Below are 18,315 nucleotides of genomic sequence, written 5' to 3'. Positions count from 1 at the left end.
AGTTGTCCAAATTTTTATTACTCTAATTATAATACTAATTTTATAACTTTTAAAACAAGTGATTGGCATTTTTCACATGACCTCATTGCTGTTTTCGGCTTCGCAGGGGGAAATGGAGCAGCAGGCACTGATCTCCTCTACCTGGTGACCTGTGGTGGGACCTGGGGAATGGCCTCAAGTTGGTGTTTAGGTTGAAGATATTATAAAAAGGTTTTTCCCCCAGGGGTGGTTGGGCACTGAACAGCTCCCCAGGGCACAGCACAGCCTGCCAGAGCCCAAGGAGAATTTGGACAATGCCCCCAGTGACTCTTGGGGTGTCCTGTGCAGGGCCAGGAGCTGCACTCTGTGATACCTGTGGGTCCCTTCCATCTCGGGATATTCTCTGAGATATATTTATCTACCTATAGACGATATCTAAATAAATACACACATCTCAAATATTAACGTGTGGGTGTAACACAAGATTTGAAGAAACGAGCAGCGCAAGCAGACCCGGTGCCTTTTGACCGGCCGGGCGTGTGGAGGAAGGGGCGGCCGCGCAGGACAAGCTTCCCCACAGCACATCGGGCCCCTGGCCCTCGGCGCACACCGAGATCCTCCTTCGTCGTTCCCTTCCTTTCCCTCCCCTCCTCCATTCCTCGCTCCTTCCCTTCCTCCCATCCCGGGAGAATCCACGGGCGGCTCCTCCGGTGCGGCTCGGCCGCTGCAAACTACAACTCCCATGGTGCCCCGCGCGCGGCGGGCGCGGCCACCTCCCCCGGCTGCGGGGGGAGGGGACGACGCGCTGCCCGGGCTCCGGCGGGGCGTGGCCGGCGTCGCGGCCACTCCTCCCCCCTGGACCGTGTGTCGGTTCGGGCTCCCGCCGTCGCCATTTAGCGCCGAGGCGTCGCCGGGCGGCCGCGCTCGGTCCTGCCCGCCGGGCGCCACCCGGACTCGGCTCGGCGGCGGCTCCGGGGAGCGGCAGCCCCGGGCAGCGGCGGCGGCTGTGGGCCGCGGGCAGCAGGAGCAGTAGCTGGAGAAGAAGAAGAAGCGGAGGGAGGAGGAGGAGGAGGGTTTCCGGCTCCGCGCGAGGCGGCCGCGGCTGTTGGAGAGAGCGCGGCCCGGCCGCGCGGGCGGTGGCTGCGCCTGCCGGGCGGTGGAGAGGCCGCGGCCGCCATGGGCGCCCCGGTGAGGCGGGGCTGAGCCCCCCGGACCCCTTTCCCTGCGCTGGGCCTGCCCGGGCCTCCGCCGCTCGGAAGCGAGTGACTGAGCGCGGCGGCTTTCTTGGCGTGCGGGCCTGCGCCCCGCTCCCTCCTTGCGTCCCGGCCCCTTTCCCTCCCCTTCCCGCAGCCGGGCCGGCCCCGCGCTCTCTCCATCGCCGGGAGTAGCTGCGGCCGCCGAGGTACCGGCGTTTCCCCGGTGCTCGGGCTTTCCTTTCTCCCGCCGACCCCCGCTCCAAGCCGGCGCCCCGTGTCTGCTCCCGGTGCTCCATGTCGGCCCCGCTGCCCGGCTCCCCGCTGCAGGATGGATGCATACGCTGACCGGGGATCCACCCCGCCGGCCCAGCCTCCCAGCTCCGCCGAGAGGAGCCCTTGGGACCCTCCTCTGTTGCAGCTGCAACGGCAGCCGCGGCCGGGCGCGCTCCCCGCTCAGTGACCGGCCCTTCCCTCGCCTCCCGCCGCCGCCCCGCCACAGCCGCGCTCCCCCGGGGCACCATGTCGGGGGACGCCGCCGGCAGCGGCCCCCCGAGCCCGCGCTTCCTGGTGCCGCCGCCGCCGCCGCCCAAGAACGGTTCCAGCTCGGACAGCTCCGTCGGAGACAAGCTGGGAGCCGCCGAGCACGGAGCCTCGGGCGCCGGCGGAGCGGGCGGCGGGCCGGGCAGCGGAGGCCGCAGTGAGGAGTACCGGCGCCGCCGCCACACCATGGACAAGGACAGCCGAGGGGCGGCCGCCACCGAGCACCGCTTCTTCCGCCGGAGCGTGATCTGCGACTCCAACGCCACGGCCTTGGAGCTGCCCAGCTTGCAGCCCGCGGCGCCCTCGGCCCCCGTGTCGGGAGGCAGCGCGGCTCCCTCGGTGTTCCCCGCCTCGGCTGCCGGCCGGACCCCGTACGCCCCTGCCAGCGTCACCGAGGCCGACTCGCGGCCGCCGCCGCCCGCCCCGCTCCCGCTGGAAGGACAGGCTGCCGAGGAGCCCCCGGCCGCCAAGGATGCCGCCCCGCTGCTGCCCAAGGAGGAGGAGGAGGGGGATGAGGCGACCGCGCTACCCCCTAGCAGTGTCGCTGGCAGCCTGTCAGCTGCCAGCCGGGAATTCGAGGAGCGGAGAGCGCAGCAGGAGGACATCGAAGAGCTTGAGACCAAGGCGGTGGGCATCTCCCCGGATGGCCGCTTCCTGAAGTTTGACATCGAGATCGGAAGAGGCTCTTTTAAAACTGTCTATAAAGGACTGGATACTGAAACCACTGTGGAAGTTGCCTGGTGCGAGCTACAGGTAAAATAAATAAATAAAAAAATGGGAATTATCACGGCGCAGTCACTCTCCCAGGTGCTAGTCATTGTGCTTGAAGGGGATAAAACCCATCAGCTCGAGGTCTGCTTAATTCGAAAGGAGCTGCAAACCTTACCTGAGGCAGTCCTTTGGAAAAAAGGTGCATCCTTTCCATGGAGGCAGTTTGCCTTTTAATTATTTTAAATACTGTGCTGTCTGAAGAGTCTTTTAGCTTTATCATCACAAAACGTGCTGCAGTTCTGTTTTGTATAGCATCTTGCATTTTATACCTCCAAAAGGTAGCTTGGAGGATTGTAAAATCACTTGCGTGCAGCTTCAGGGAGGCTGAGGGAAGATGTGTAAGTGAATATCAACTTGAGCTACCCTAAACGTTTCAGAAGTTGTTTAGGTGTTTTTCTTAAGAAAAAAAATGTGAAAACATGAATTTCACAGACATTCATAGGTAGTGGCAGTGGGTTCTTGTGGTATAGATAACTCTAGAATATACACAAGCCATGCAGCTTTAGAAAGCACCCTAAAGTTTAGCCTTTCTGGATGGCTGGTGGGTTAAACTGGGCTAAGACACTGCTCTTTTATCAAATTTCTAGACAGGGTTCTGTAGGAGCCCAGTCTGAGGATGGCAAGAACAGCCTCAGTTCCCTGCGAGTCACAGCTTGTGTAACAGACACAGGTTGCTGTGCAACAACCTGGAAAGAAGTGGGAAGAGCTTGGAGTACCAGGAACAAATACCTGGTGTGCTGGTTTGTTTTCAGAGCCTCAGAGTTAAGTTAAAAGGTTCAGTGTTTGTTTTTTTGGTATTGGGTTTTGTGCAATTCATAGAAGTGCTCGTGTAGTACATCTTTATTGTTGTTTGTGTTCCCATCCAGTTTAGGGCAGACAAAAGAGCAATGGGTGAAAGTCCCAAAACTCTTTGTAGGGTTTTTGAGCAGTCAGTGGCTCACAAAGATTGGTTGCAGTAACTGCACCAGAACTTTCTCAAAAGCACTTGTATATCTGTTCCAGTCAAGCTGAGGGAATTTATTAAAAGATTTCATAATTTGAATTCATATTTGCTTTTGGATGGTTGCTCAAGCATTCTACCAGTACCTTGATTCATTATGTTATTGCCATTATTCTGTGCTTACTAACTGTGGAGGAAAGCTTCCAGTTTTCTTTGTGACCCTTCAGCATGACCTGCTCCTCCAAGCTGGCTACATGCTTGCTGTGGTGGTCTGTTTCAGCATTGATTTTTAAATTAAAAGTAAAATGATCAATTGTTGGGCTCTGCTGAAGCTTTACTTGTGCAGTTTGAACTGTGAGGAGATTAATAACCCATCAAAATTGTATGGCTTTTATTTGAAATTTTAATCTTTCCAATTGTTGAGTTCTGTGACTTTATCTCTGGAGACTGTTTTAATCTTCACACTTACTGATCAGAAACTAACATGAGCTTGGCATCAGTTGCCTTTCACTGGTGTTGCCTCTTGAAGTGTCTTCATCACCATCAGTACCATGTGGACAAACTGTCTGAATTAGCACCACCTTTGAAGGAATTCATTAAAAAAGCTCCTTTTTAAAGGGCACGTTGCTGGGCTTTCAATTGCTTGGTGAATTTCATGGGTAGCATTGAAATTGGCAAGTTGCAAATAGCATGAATGAAGATATTTGCGAGGGGGAAATAGTTGATGTGTTGCTCAGAGGGGAAGTGCATTGCAGGAGTGCCTGGTGGGTTAAGCCAAGCCAGATTCCAAAGGCTGTGTTTTCCTCTCAGGAGTCACTACCAAGTGACAAGTTCAAAGCAAGAATGTACATTTTATAGCTGTTAAAAGTATTTGCTGAAGGAGCTAGACTCCACAGCTAGTGGAATATTTTAAGATTAAATCCTGTTTTATTGTTTGTGACTAGAAAGAAAAGGAGGAACTTGGTATTTATTGTGATGGTGGGTATATCCTCTTATATAGGAAAATGTAGTTGTTGATGGGTTGATATTTGTTATGAATGATTTGTATCAAAATGAAATCTGCATTCACAAAGATGGACAGAAACTTAGATGTTACTGGTTTTGCAGGATGCCATGATTTGAGAGTTGGTGAACCTTCAAAGCATAATTATTTTATTAGGGAAACGTGAAGGATTTTTTTTCTCCATGCTGTGTTACAGTAACCATAACTAACTGATGGTTACTTTTAATTATCTTAAAAAATGTTCCTCAGCATAGCAGTTTTTCTCAGGCATCTGAGGTGTCCCACCTTCCCCAGAGTGTTCTAAACATCACTACTGAAGATTTGTGTTGGTGTCTGGCAGAATGACTTTTTAATTCTGAATAATACAACTATGCCTAATTTTTTGTATGTGCTCTGTAGTAATGAAGATCAAAACCTGAGACTGTGACTATGCTTCCTCTCAAAGGAAGTTTAGATGCTGTTTATGAAATGCAGCTTGTGTTTCCAAGTAAGTGAAACTGTGGAGGATATTGCTCATGTCCTCAAGGCTCTTGAATTGCCTTATAATTGAATTGCCCCTTCTGCTTGATAAATTGAGCTGTGGAGGAAGTGGAAGGGGGAAGAGCTGAAATTCACTGGGTCACTTACTGGTGCTCTTACTATCTCCAGGAAGCCAAGGTCCTGGCTCTTTATTTTTTCTGGATCTGTGAGTCAATTTTATTGAATCTAACAAAACTTAACACAGGTGTGACTGATGGACAATCCTGGTTTACTTTGTGACCTGTCCCTATGAAGCAAATTGTTACTGAACCTACATTAAAATATTGTGTGCAGGTGTTCAAAAGTGGAATACCTGCCCTGCTGTGAGTGTAGTGGAGCTGAGAAGAGCTCAGCAGCTTCTGCCAGTGCTCAGCTTGAGTTGCTGCAAGGCAATTGTTAGTGTAGTGTTGGCCTTCAGACACTTTTATTCCCCTTGTATGTATTCATCTCAGCTCTAGTTATTCTGAGTCAAGTGTGCCTCCTACTGTTGTCATTAGCACATCTCATAAATTGACTAAAATAGTAGTTAGGGTTACTAATTAAAGGGTTTTTAAGTAGGTAGACATTGACAAAAGGGATCTTTGTAAATGATGTTTGAGCAGTGAGTTTGTCTCCTCTGTACAGTTCAGGTAATGTTGTGGCTAAAATGTGGTGCCTTCCCCTGATGCTTTAAGTTTGCAAAGTGATACTCACATGCCAGAAGTGGCAAGTCACATTGCTGGCTGCAAAAGCCAAATCTTAGTGCTATTGTGTCATCCCTCTGAGACCTGTGTGAGTGGTTTTAAATCAAAACTGTAATTTAACTGCTGACTTACAGAACAGTCACTTGCTGGACTGCAAAATCTTCTCCCTACAATTATTGCTCTGGGTTATTCAAATTAGCAACTTTTCACTTAGGGATGTGCTGGATGGTGTGGAGGTAACTTGAGTTCTTTTGAGCTGTGTATTTGTGAGGCATTTGAAGACTTTCTTTTCATTTGGGCAGTGCTCTCTTAAAGGAGGGTGCACCTTCCTGCTGCTATGTTGCTTTGCCATTCTTACTCTGGCTTCAGTGCCAGGTCAGGTTATTCTGCTTAACCCCTGAGCTGCTGGAGGATTAGGAAGGAACTGGAGGGCTCTCCCTAAGCAATGCAGTGTCCAGGGGTAAGAAATGAGTTGGACAGGTGATAATGGTGCACAGAGTTTGTTGTAGTCATTGCTGCTTTGAGGGAAAGCTGACTGCAATTTATTGCATCTGAGCAATAAATTGGTGTAGGTTACATGTGTGCAGTTCTCTAGCAGATGTCTAACTACAAACCAAGTGTGGTGTACAGACACTCCAGCTTGCAAATGGATTTTTCTTGCATAGGAAATAGCAATGAAAAACTAGCTGGAACAAGCATAATGCGGGAACTGGATGTGAACCATGAGATTCTCTAGTGCACTCTGGTAAAAATGATAATTCAAGTGACACTTTGTAGCAGGAAGCAGCGAGGTACTAAATAATATTTCCATCTGTCAGAGTTTTTCTGAGTCTAACAATGTTAACTTAAAACTCAGAGTGCAGGAAGTCGATTGGATGTGATGTGTAGCTTCATTTTTACTGACACTTCAGATTTAATGATGCCTATCTTTATCTTGTGGTCTTAAAGCTATATTTAATGGTGATTTTTAGGTCAGCAGACAGCGGTGGAATGCAGTTTCTGTTCTCTGAAGTATAGACTCCACTGCAGACTTATCATGACAAATATCAGCTTGTTGAGGTCAATGTATAATTCTTAAGATTCTCTATTCTTTCTGGACTGGCAGGACTGAAAATGTTTTATAAGTTGCACATTCGAGTCTGACAACCAAAAAAGGTCTTGTATCACATAACTGTGGCATCCTGTAGTCTTTTAGTCTTTTTTTTTTTTCCTTTTTTAAAAAGCTGGTTGCATATTGCTCGCTGGGAGTCCTGACTGCAAAGATGCTGGCTCTGGTGCACAATCATGTATCTACATTAAAGCAAAATGGAAAACCAGATCTAGACCTTTCTGCAGTGAGAGGAAGCTGAGAAGTGTGGACCTGCAATTCATCTGTCAAGCACTGTTGGAAAACAATTACATTCTGTTAGTTCTGGAGAAATAGTCAATATCCCTAAGCAAATATGCATTCTTTGAAAGCTCTGACTGCCATTTAATCCTGATTATTTGAAAAGACATTTTCTGAAGCTTTTTCTGGAAGATCAGGGCCGAGTCTAATGCAGTGTGCTGGCTCCTGTGCCTACCCTGTACCTCACATCAGTGTTGATAATTCTGTTCACAAGCTAGTAAAGCATTGTGTGGCTGCAGCAGCAGTGTGCCTCCTGTTAGGGACTGCTTCTGGGCCAGCTCTGTCATTGTCACAAACGTAGATTAATCAAGGTATGTGACAATCTGTCAACATCATGCTCTCCTTATTATCTCTTCTGTTTTCAGCTTTACAAATTGTGAAATACAGATTTTACTTTCAGTATATGGTGGGCTTATGGCATTTTGAGGATGCTGGATTTACAAGTGTGCATATGCAGGGAATTTGAAATTTAGTGCAGTAAAGTCTAAATTGTTGCTGGTTTTCTGTGTCATAGGGCAGAGCAAATTAGTGTCTTCAAATCTCTGATGTGAAATCTCCTTTAGCTAAAGATGACAACCCAGCCATATTCTCGAGTGTTTGTGCTGTAATTGATACAATTGACAGCTTGATAAATGGCATGGGAAAGGGGCCAGACTAATTACCTGCAGAAGTATAAACAGTGGTCAGGCTCCCTCAGACTTGACAAAGGTGACCCTGAAAGAGAGAAGGCAGCTTTTGAAGTACATTCTGGAGCTGCAGCTGTTAGGAGACCTCTACTTAAGAAAATAATCTTACCTCAAAGGGATATCACTTTTGGAGATGGCTGTGGGTCAATTTGTAACTGTCTGGTTGTGAGGCAGTAAATATAATCCAGCTAAGTACATTGTGAAAATGCAGCATTTCTTATGGAAATAAACAGGCTTTTATTTGTCAGTTTGTGTGGGTTTGAGAGGTGCAGAATTAAATCTCTTAAATGAGATTTGTTTTGGGCTGTTGTGGTTTAAAACACTTAGCTTCATAACAAAACTTGTGAGGGCTGAGGAAAAGTACCAGGTCTATAATCTTTCTTTGTAAGGGAAAAAAACCCCACCTGATAAAAGCTCCCTGGAGATATCCTGTACAGAGTCCTTTGAGAGCTGTCGAGCAGAGTAATAAATAAAACAAGCAGTAATAGATCTGTGGGAGTCTCCATGGATGCAGTGCACAGTACAGTGCAGTTTTCAATGCCTTTTGGTTAGCAACATCCCTCTAGGCCACATGTTCTTTTTCTTATTTTGTCTTTGGTTTGGTTTCATGCAGCAGCTTGTTAAACATCACAGCTCTGACTGACACCCAGGCTCTCCACGCTGCATGTGACAAAGCTGGTGCTAAGCAGTGGCAGGCTTGGTGCTTCCTGTCATGCATTTCCTGTGAAGATTACCAACCTTTTTTTGAGACTACAAATTGGTTCTTTCAAATCGTGGTTGAGTTGAAATAAAAGTTGAGTGGTTTTCTGTTTAGTTTGTCAGTGTACATAATGGATGTAACATTTAAGTTAAAGGAAAGATAATAAATATCATGTAAATTTGCAGTGCTCCTGCAGCTGGGCATAGAACTTTGCCTTGACTTAGTATGTGCCTGTGGGTTTTGGTGTTGGTGGTGTTAATTTTTAATAGCAGATGGTAGGAAGTTACTGGTTTTGACTCTTGAAACTTCAGATAATGATACTGTGGTTTTAACTAGATCATGATGTGTGTACACCACACTTGGAAAAATGCTCTTCCAGTACACTTGGAACAGTTTCTGTTCTAAACAGCAGGATTTGTCATGCTGAAAATTGATTTTTTGGAGTAGTTAAAGGCTTTTATCTAATATGAACCATCTGCATATCTTTTAAAATCTGTTATTTAAATTCTTGTCCAAATGAACAAGACTCAGTTTTTATGGCTTCATAAGTATTTTTGTGGAAGCTGCTTCCATTCCCTAGGACTGTCTTGTAGGTCATTTTGAGAATCATTTAGGGTGTGTGTGGGACCTTAAGCAGCGTTAGAATGCTTTTGGTCAAGATACTTCTTGTCCTTCTTTCTACTCTATTTGCAGTTTCCTCAGTAGATTTACAAATTGTCATACCAACACTTCTCAATGTGAGGTTTTAGTTCCCCTCATTCCCTTTGGGAGAGCTGGGGGAATAAAGGGTTATGAGGATTGAATCTGTGCCTCCCTTGAGGTGGTGTTAGGGAGCTTGCTCACGTCTTGTCTTGTGGGCACAGCCTGCAAAATGCCCCTTAACTCCGTGCTGCAGAGGATAAACTTTGTGTGATTCATGTTTTGTGCTCTGCTGTCCTCTTAACCCAAAAGGAGATCTGTGCAGCAAGTCCATCACAGGTGTTGGCAAATCTTTTTAGAAAAAAAGTCAGAATAAAGTAATGGCTGGAATGCAGTGGCCAAAATTCAGATTCAGTTCTTAGGCACACTTCTGGACTTCATCCCACTTGTCGTTTTCAGCTGGTGATGGCAGGTGCATTGCACATATCCAGATTATTCTGAAGTGCTTCAAGATTGGCTTGGGGAATTCCAAGCAGCACTGCATTACTTTGACTGGCTCAGGAATAATTGATCGTGCTCTCAGGTGATTTTTTGGCAAAGGAAATGGCAGCCTGATAAAAATTGGACTGGTAGGGTTATGTTGTTATATGACAGCCTTTCAGAGGCTGTGTGAGTATTAATATGTATCTAAAGCAGTAAGCAGTTTTTACAAGGATATGGCAGTCTGAATCACTCAGAGATAAACTGCTACATTTGAATTTGTCATTTTAGGTCTAAGCAGAATCTTTGGGAACGCTGCCTTCACACTTAGACTCTAGAAGTCCTTTAGAGAGGATGTTGTGTGCTTGATGGCCTTGTAACTAAAATATCCATGAGCTTTCAAAATGATGTGTCAATGGCACCAGAATAAATGTGCTTAAATGTAGGTGATGCTATTTGTTTTTCATTATCTGTGTGCCCCAGAGCATGGTTATGAAGTCACCTGGTTCATCTATTGGGATCTAGGGGCAGCAGTTCTCTGGCGTCTCTGTTCTCAGGACAGGATCACTGTGATGCATTTCAAGTCTAATTCTGCAAGTGTTTAGCAGGCCTCCTCAGATGCTACCAGTAAGATTAAAACAAAGAGGAAGCTTTGGAGATTGCAGTAGCATCCACATCGCAAGTTGTGTTTGGAGCCATAGCCCAGAGTGGTTCTGGTCCTGTTGTCTTTGTTAGACAAGCAGTCACTGACAGAGCCTTTCAACAGTCCCTGCTGAGCTGCTCTCCTCCTGCTTTAGCAGGCACTGTGGGAAATGAGCTTTGTTAGACCTCTTGTATGATGTAGGAGTTCTATGGTTTCGATTCAGCTGTTCTGGATCATCCCTTTCATCTGCATCTTTCAGCCATTTCTAGTTTCACTGCCTGAGAAATTGAAGATAGTGGGTTCTGATAGCAGGCTTGGGGCTGGTGGCAGAGAGCAGAAAGGTCAAGGTGGAAAAACCCAATTGTGCAATTGGTAGAATGTGAAAAGCATAGGAATGGCAGTCTCTTTGTGTGTAGCTGGGGAAAATCTGAAACAGCTTTGCTGAGGTAAGTGGAAGGTAGTACAAAGCTGATGCCAACAGCCATGTGCGCTTTGTCTGGTTTTGGCCAGTTAATGCAGCCTTGTGATAGTTTAAAATATCCAGTTGATGGGGTTACCCAGCTTTCCTTGGACATTTTCCTCTCTGAAGAGGACCCGTGACTTGTCCTGTGCTGATTGTTGGTGGCAAGTTTGTGACCCCAGTCTGAGTGTATTTTGACTGCTTCTATCTAGGGATAGACTGATGACATGCAAACAATAACACCCAAAAATTACTATTAAAAGCTTCAGCAATCCAGGGTGATTATCTTAAGGATCTGGAAATCTATGTGAGCTTATGTAATATGCATCTGTTAATGGCAATTTCTGAACCGTTAGCAGGTTTTGCTTAAATGTTACAAAATGTTGCCATGTCTGTTTTCAAATCTGCCTCTTTTTAAATGAGACTTTTATTCTAACAAATATTTTCCAACATAGAACTATTTTTGGTTTCTCTTGATCTTTATTCAGCTGCTTATGGTATGCTTTCATTTGGGAAATGTAGGTTATCTATGTAAAAATGCAAGATGTTAAGTTAATGTGCTTTGTTATAGCTAATTTGAACTCGGTCTATGGGTCCTCTTTAAGTTAAAAATGTCATTATGAGGCTAAACTTGATGTAGAGAGTTCTTGCAGCAGTCCAGTCAGATAAATATCCTACTGTAAGAAATGCTATCTGAGAAGTGATTGATTTTTTTCTTAAATTTTTTTTAAAAAATATTTTCCCCTCTAGATGTCGTCAAGTAGAGATTGACAGTATGTAGAATGGCTTTTGAGGGCAGGCTTTTTGTTTGCATTTATCATGATTTGGGGCTTAGTCAGTCGTTTGGTTTGCCAGGAAGAGTATGCTGAAAAGGGAGAAACAACAGAAGTGTCTGATACAAAACTAACACTTGAAGTTTAGTTTTAGAATTATTTTTTTTCTTCCTGTGGCTTTCTCTACTTCCTTTATGTACAGCTTGAGCTTCTTTCTGCAGACTCAAAAGCAGAAATGAATTTTAGGTTGTGCCAGGAGGGGTGAATTGCACAGGATGTTTGAATTTGAAATGTTTTGCCTCTTGATGGCAGCAGCTGTGAGCCAGTTAAGGTGATGGTGTGATTTCTTCTGCTGATCTCTTTATACAAGCCTGAACATATCTGAGAGGTTCAGTATTCACCCTCAGGAATAATAAAGGACAAAATAAGTGAAGAGCCTCAAGGTTGCTGCTGAAGACTTAAATGCTGTAGCACCCCAGTGTATTGTGTGTGTTCTGTACTTAAAGATTGGTCACAAATTGTCTTTTTTACTCAGGTTTCCTTCCAGCATTTCAGTGCAACTGAACGTGACTAACTGTGTATGATAACACTTCAGATAGAAAAATAGCCACTTGCCTTGATTTTATCTTGGGATTGTGGTTCAAAAAAAGTGGTGTTCTTCCTTCCATCCAGTATGCAATCTTATTTCTGAAAGTTGGGCTAGTCACAGAAAACCTAGCAGGACTGAAGTGTGATTTATTTGTGTTGGAGAGTCTGAAATCTGTTTTTATTATTGACTTAAGTGCCTTTTTTTCCCAATAAACTTGGAGAGTTAATAGCATTTACAAGACAGAGGTGAGGAACAGCAAAAAACCTTGTTTCTTAGGATGTGTATGACATTTCAAAGTTTTAGGACCAGGCAAGTTTAAAACTATGAATTGATTCTGAGAGTTCCTATTGCTATGAATGGCTCGTTCATAAAAGTATTATTTTAATACCTGTGCTGAAGCTTGGGGATTTCTTGCCTGCTTTTTGCCAAAATGCCTCCTTTTATAGTAATCTTATTGAATAAGCTACCTACTGTGGATATACATCAGTTGGTGTTTTTCTCTACAGATTAAATATTTGTGTAACATTCATGAACAGGTAAAATTATTTTTTGGGTGCATTCAGGCTGTGAGCTCCATAAGCCCAGCAGTCTGGAAGGCTGAGCATTTTGCTGCTACTTGTTGTGGGTTTTTTAGTATTGTGTAGTCGATTGTGAATGTGCACATTTAGTCTTTGAAAAGCTCTGTGACCATAATTTAAATGTTTGAAGGAATTTTTTTTTGAAACTGGGGAGGCATCTATCCCAAACCAACATCTGTGGCCTGGTTGGTGGGTAGATGAGTAACTGCTCTGGAAGGTCTTCTGGGTGAGCTTTCTGAGATACATAGCTGAGTTGGTCTGAAGTGTGAGAGAAACTTTATAGTCTTGCTGCTCCAAGTATAGAGATTTTGTGAAAATTCCCAGTGTACCCAAGATATAAAACCAAGATATGGTTTCTGCTTGAGAAACCTGTGCTGTAAAAATCTGTAATTTGTTGGCCTCTGGGACAAGGCATCCTTAGATTCTAAATCATATGAATGATTGGGTTATGAGTTGGAAATGGGTGATTAACTGATTTGGAATACAGGAAAACTAACACTAGTGTGAACAGTGATTATGTCAGATGGGAAGGAAAGAAATGGTTCAGTTTTGTGAAGAAAGCTTAAGGAGCTTTAGATTAGGTTGGGCTAACCAAAGGGAGTAAGCCAGGATCAGCTGTGCTAAAGCAGTTGGCTGCACTTTCAACATCAGCAAAATAATTCCCCAAATTCTTCTGTGGAAGGCTCTGTTATTTACTATTACTGCAAATTGCTGGTTTTTGTTCTGAGTGGTTCAGCTGAAGGTTTACTTTGCTTTGCTGAAGGTTTGCAGTGGTTTGACCTCTGTCAGAAACCAGTTGTGGCTTCTAATGTGGCAGCTTATAAGATAATACCAAATTTCTGAAGTATGCTTGTGATGTGTGATTGTGCTGTTGTAGCATGTCCAAAACTGTGTATTGCTCAACTTCTGGTCTTGATAACTTTTTGCAACAAACCACATGGTTTGGGTAACCGTAGAATTTGAAGGAGTGCAGCTACTTTAAATAAAGAGCTGATAACTAGCAGGTAATGACGCAACTGATAAGTGTTAACTAAGTCGGTGTGCATGACTGCAGTTCCAAAGCAGCAGGCTGTGAATGTAGCCATGTTTTAAGTATAATTTGTCACTTAAGAGGGGTATGAAATCTGAGGAAGTTGGCATTGGAATTTAGAATGGAAAGAATGAGTTGGTTGATGATGTAGAGAGCTATTTTCCACTTTCCCTTTGACTTCTGTCCTTATCCTTTCTGGCAATAATATTCAGGGAAATGCTATCTTTTGTTTCTCTTGTTCCTGTGTGGGAATGGTAATTGTTCTTGCTTTTTACCTGCTCAGGAAATATCCTCATTTCTCCCCCCTCCAACAAAACAGTGTATCAGTCATTGCCAATGTCATTTTTTGCTTTATTTTCTAACCTTGGCCTTCCTGAATCCTCCTATGGTCCCAGTATAAGCCATCTGGCAAAACAAGGATTTTATTTTCTTCCCCTGCTCCCTCTTGCACTCTGGAATGAAGCAGATTTTGTTATCTGTGTTCAGCTACCCTAAGTAAAAGAAGAATGAGTATGTTTAAAACCTGCATCTAAGCTTTGACTCCTGGAACTGCCTCATCCAAACTTAGATTTTCCACCTGGTAAGTCAATCTTATCCATGGAAATGTGCTTACTGTTCTCTTGGGAATTTGCTTTATGCTCTTGCCTTCTCCCTTCCCCCTTCTCAAGCCAAATTTCTTTCCAGGAAGGGAAAAAAATCCATGGACTAGATTGAGCTTCAGCTGAATAGGGTGTCTCATTTCAGATATACTTTCTGCAGCTACTCAAATGAGCAAAACATAAGTGACAGCTGAGTGGTCTGTTTGCCATGGGTCAAGGGCAGTGCAGCTCAGCAGTTTCCCTTTCCTCTTCCCCAGGTTTTGTTTGGAAGCAGTAGTGATTTGCCATTTTATATAGTCATCCTCTTGTCATAAAGACCAGATGGAAATACATCAGTTGTTTCATGTATAAATATTCAGTCCAACAGCTGTGAGTTTATCAGGAGTCATTGGGATCACAAGTTGGTGACCAAATTGTTTGTTTAGAGGGCTGTGAGCATTACTCTCACTTGAAATAAACCTGTCCCATGAAAATTTTAGAAATAGTCCAAGGCCTAATTAAAGAAGAAAGAATGAATGTGAGGCATTTAAGTGCAAAATCCTTTTTTTTGGATGAAGTTTTAACTTTTTTCTAATTACAGATATTTTCCTAGGCTGATGAAAATGTTTCATCCAGTGATCCTGTACTCTACTGACACTGTTTCTAAAGTAGCTAAAGGATTGCTCTGAATTCTGAATCTCCTTTCCTTTTGTAGTTTTACTAGGTAAGAACATTTATCCAGAATATCACCCCTGGTCTTTTGGCTGGTTGATAATCCTCAGTCTGTGCTCCAATACCTATTTCTGGCAAAAAAGCTGAGGTACCTGTGTGATTCTGGCTAGCAATGAATTGAGTGTAATGAAAGTTGTAATAAATCTACTTGACACAGATTATTAAGGGGGTTAACTTGATTTTGCAGGTTGCAGAGGGTTTTTTGTGCAAATAAGCCTATTTGTTCCAATAATACTGAGAAAGGGAGGGGTGGGGAAGTTTGCCAATGGCCATTGGCTATTTGGTTACAAAATGTCATGTGTTCCACGGGCTGCTGAGCATAATGTGAAACAAAGTGCCGTAAAAAAAATGTTGAGTGCTAAGTCCATGACTGAAAAAGCACTTTAATGGGAGAATGGGCATGGTCATTAACTTAAAATAGCTTCTCTGCAGAAAACTATTGTAAAGCAAGATTGTAGTTCTTGACTAATGAAGACTGCATAGGACTGAAACTGAATTAGAAAGGAAACAAAAATTTGCAGTAACTACAGACTGTTGAAAACCATAAACAAACTGAGAAATTGACCATGGTTTAGTGAAACCACCTGTTTCTCAAACCTTGAGAGGATTATTGCCTGTTGCTCTGAAAGCCTTCTTGTTCAAAGGGATGGCTAAGACAGTTTTCATGTCTGTGCTTTTAGACAACAGACCAATAAATACAATTGACCACACTGCTAGTTCCTAGTCTCTGCAGGGCTTCAAGAAATAACCCCTTGAAACAACCCACCAGAAAAAAAAAAAAAAAAGAAAAAAGAAAAGAAAAAAAGAAAAGAAAATGGTAAAACACTGTCTGGTTAAGGTGCTGCATACATCTCACTTTTGCTTCCCAGTACATTGTGTTTCAGAAATGGTTTCCAGCTTGAATTCATTAATTCAGTGCCTCTGCAATAGAAGCCCATGCAGCCACTCTAAAACCAGTGATTGCAGCTCTGCAGATTTGGGGAGTCTAGTGGGAGTTAGGGAGGCTGAAGCTGTGCTGGAGACTTTTAATGTGGATTTTGTGGCCTTTGAAGTGCATGCTTTCTTCAGTGGAAAACTCCTCTTGTGTTTGAATCCATACAATTGGCCTAGATTCCAGGAACAGAAAGCATGCACCTTGTAAAAAGTGTGGGCTTTTTCTTCAAAATCATGAGGGACTTCAGTTTTCTCTGTTCTCTGACTTTCTCTTAAATAACTTATCTGGAATAGTTCATATTCTGATAGATGTTGGTGTTTTTTCAGCTGTATATTGGCATGTGATCTCTTGCTTTGGTGGCAGCAAGCTAGGAAGTCTTTTATGTGGAGCCTCATGTGAGTGGTTATTTTGCAGTTTCGTGTCAGGTTCACAGTTTGAGAATCTGGGAGTCATCAGTGTGTGCTCTGAAAAGCAGCAAGTACAGCAGTTGGCCTGGCTGTGTTTGTGGGGTTTGAGCAGTCTGTCACACACACTGGGACAGCAAAATATCTTGAGCCTTGAATGATGACTTGTGTCAGGCAGAGATCAAGGGTCGTGGTGCTGTGCACTTTGGCACATCCTGGGACACATTCATCAAAGATAAGAGGGGTTGACTGTCTTATTGGGGAAACAGAGCTGAATTAATTTCCCTTTTTATCAGTTTAGTTTCACTTTATTGTAGGCAAATGTGGCTGTTGCATTGTTAGATTTCTAGTTCTTCCTGAATGGTGGTAGTACAGAGATTGCTGGTCTCCAGGCACGTGCCCAATAGGACCATGACTGGTGATGGTATAACTTGGAGACTCCAAATAATCACACTTTGGTGCTGCTGGTGGTTTTTTGTTTTTTTTTTTTATCCTTTTCTTAATGAAATCCTTGTAATGAGTTTTGTTTACTTCTGTGTTCCTAGCTATTCCTGCTGTAGCATCTATGGAAAAAAAGAATTTGATTGGATGAGGAATCTTGATTTACCTGCTTTGTAACTCTGTTTCTAATTCAGTGTCTGACTAGCACTAATGATATTGTGTAAGTTAACTCTAGGGAGCTATCTGATTATTCCATGACAAGTATGCCAGTTTCCCTGAAAAAGGGATGCTGAGTAAACTTAAGAAGGCTTCCCAGTAGAGAGGCACTGCAGCCACCTTCCACAGTTATTACTGATTTGGGATAACATTAGGTTGTAGACATAAAGTGTGGTTTTCTGTGTTTCTGAGGCTTGAGGAGATGATGTGTGTTGTCAAGTTTCCCACCTTGCTGTTTCCTCATCTTCTAAGCAGTGAACTTATCTTTCTGGATCATTGTGGATCCAGTTTGGATGTTGCAGCTGTGGAGCTTTGGCTACAAAACTCCTTCTGGGCTTACTAAAGGGTAGTTCAAAGCACAAAATTTCAGATGTGTTTGGAGTGTTGGGCTTTAGAAAAGGCAAACTAAGTGCATCAATAGTTTTCTGTTTTCACTCAGAAAAAGATCTGCAAGTGAAGCAATAGTTGCTGTTAGGTCTTTTCAGTAAAAGCATTAGAGGGGTGTGCTCTCATGCTGAGTAACTGGAAATCCCAGCATTGGATGCAGTGAGATGAAGCTGCCAAAAGGAAGTTGTTCTGGGGACTTCCTTGGGTGAAGTGATATGAGGAGACACCTTGCTTACTTTTGCAGCCCCTCTGTGTGTTGCTGTCAGAAATTCTGCTACAACAATTTAATATTTCAGCGTTCAGTCTGAGACTTGGTGATGATGCCTAAAATGTTGGTTAAAATTATTGATAAACTCCATATGACTGAATTTCTTTCCATTACCACCCATCAGTTGCATAATGTATCAGTTGATACTCACTTTACTTCTTCTGAAATTATGAAAATTAGCATTTGTCTTTCATGTTCATTCTGCAGTTTAGCCCTGTAATTTTTCAAGCTGTCTTTGGAGGAAGTGTGTTGGTAATGCTCTATATTTGCACAGTGGTCATCTGCTTTTGAGTTCTGTATTGGTACACATGGGACTAATACATGAGGCAGCACCACTTCAGATTGAGTCCTGTCACCAGGGCCTGTTCTCAGTTCCCAGCTGGTGTGTGCCTTCACTACCTGGGCTACAAATTTCAAGCCAAGTGTCTGTCTTGAGCTTAATTGTTTAAAAAGCTTCAGCCAAGCTGTTACAGGTGCTTCAGAGAAAAATGCTTGCTTTATTGCATCCACTGGCACCTTAAATTTAGCACTTGAGAACTGTGAAGCAGGGACCTAAAAGTAGTGTTGAGACAGGTGTGTTGTCTCTATGCTGAGGGGGTACTTCCAAGTAGAGTTTTCAGATCAAAAAACTTTGAAAGAAGTGACATTTTCTAGATTAGACTAACTTGGAAACTACCTTTTTTTTAAATTCTGAGGACTTGATCCATGTTCTAGCCTGTGATTAATCTGTGTCACCATCTCTGTGATGCTGTATGAAGC

At 43.8% G+C, this 18,315-nt stretch overlaps 1 protein-coding gene across 12 annotated transcripts in view; it reads left to right on the top strand.

Annotated features, from left to right (window-relative positions):
* The first annotated feature begins 1,641 nt into the window (after nt 1-1,641).
* Nucleotides 1,642-18,315, top strand: part of WNK1 (WNK lysine deficient protein kinase 1) — a 97,599-nt gene continuing 80,925 nt past the window's right edge. For 8 of the 12 annotated variants that reach the window (XM_054281928.1, XM_054281927.1, XM_054281936.1 and 5 more), the window contains exon 1: nt 1,643-2,468. In XM_054281928.1, the coding sequence (XP_054137903.1) occupies nt 1,695-2,468 (774 nt within the window). In that variant the 5' untranslated portion in view covers nt 1,643-1,694. Of the gene's footprint in view, nt 2,469-18,315 lie in introns of all 12 variants that reach the window. The other 4 variants (XM_054281934.1, XM_054281932.1, XM_054281939.1 and 1 more) reach the window with 3 other exon arrangements.

The sequence above is a fragment of the Melozone crissalis genome, unplaced genomic scaffold (genome assembly GCF_028551555.1).
Source record: "Melozone crissalis strain CALT ecotype California unplaced genomic scaffold, PUWL_Pcris_2 ptg000033l_1, whole genome shotgun sequence".
NCBI lineage: Eukaryota > Metazoa > Chordata > Aves > Passeriformes > Passerellidae > Melozone > Melozone crissalis.
Note: the sequence above shows the minus strand (reverse complement) of the source record. Positions and strands in the feature narration are given on the sequence as shown.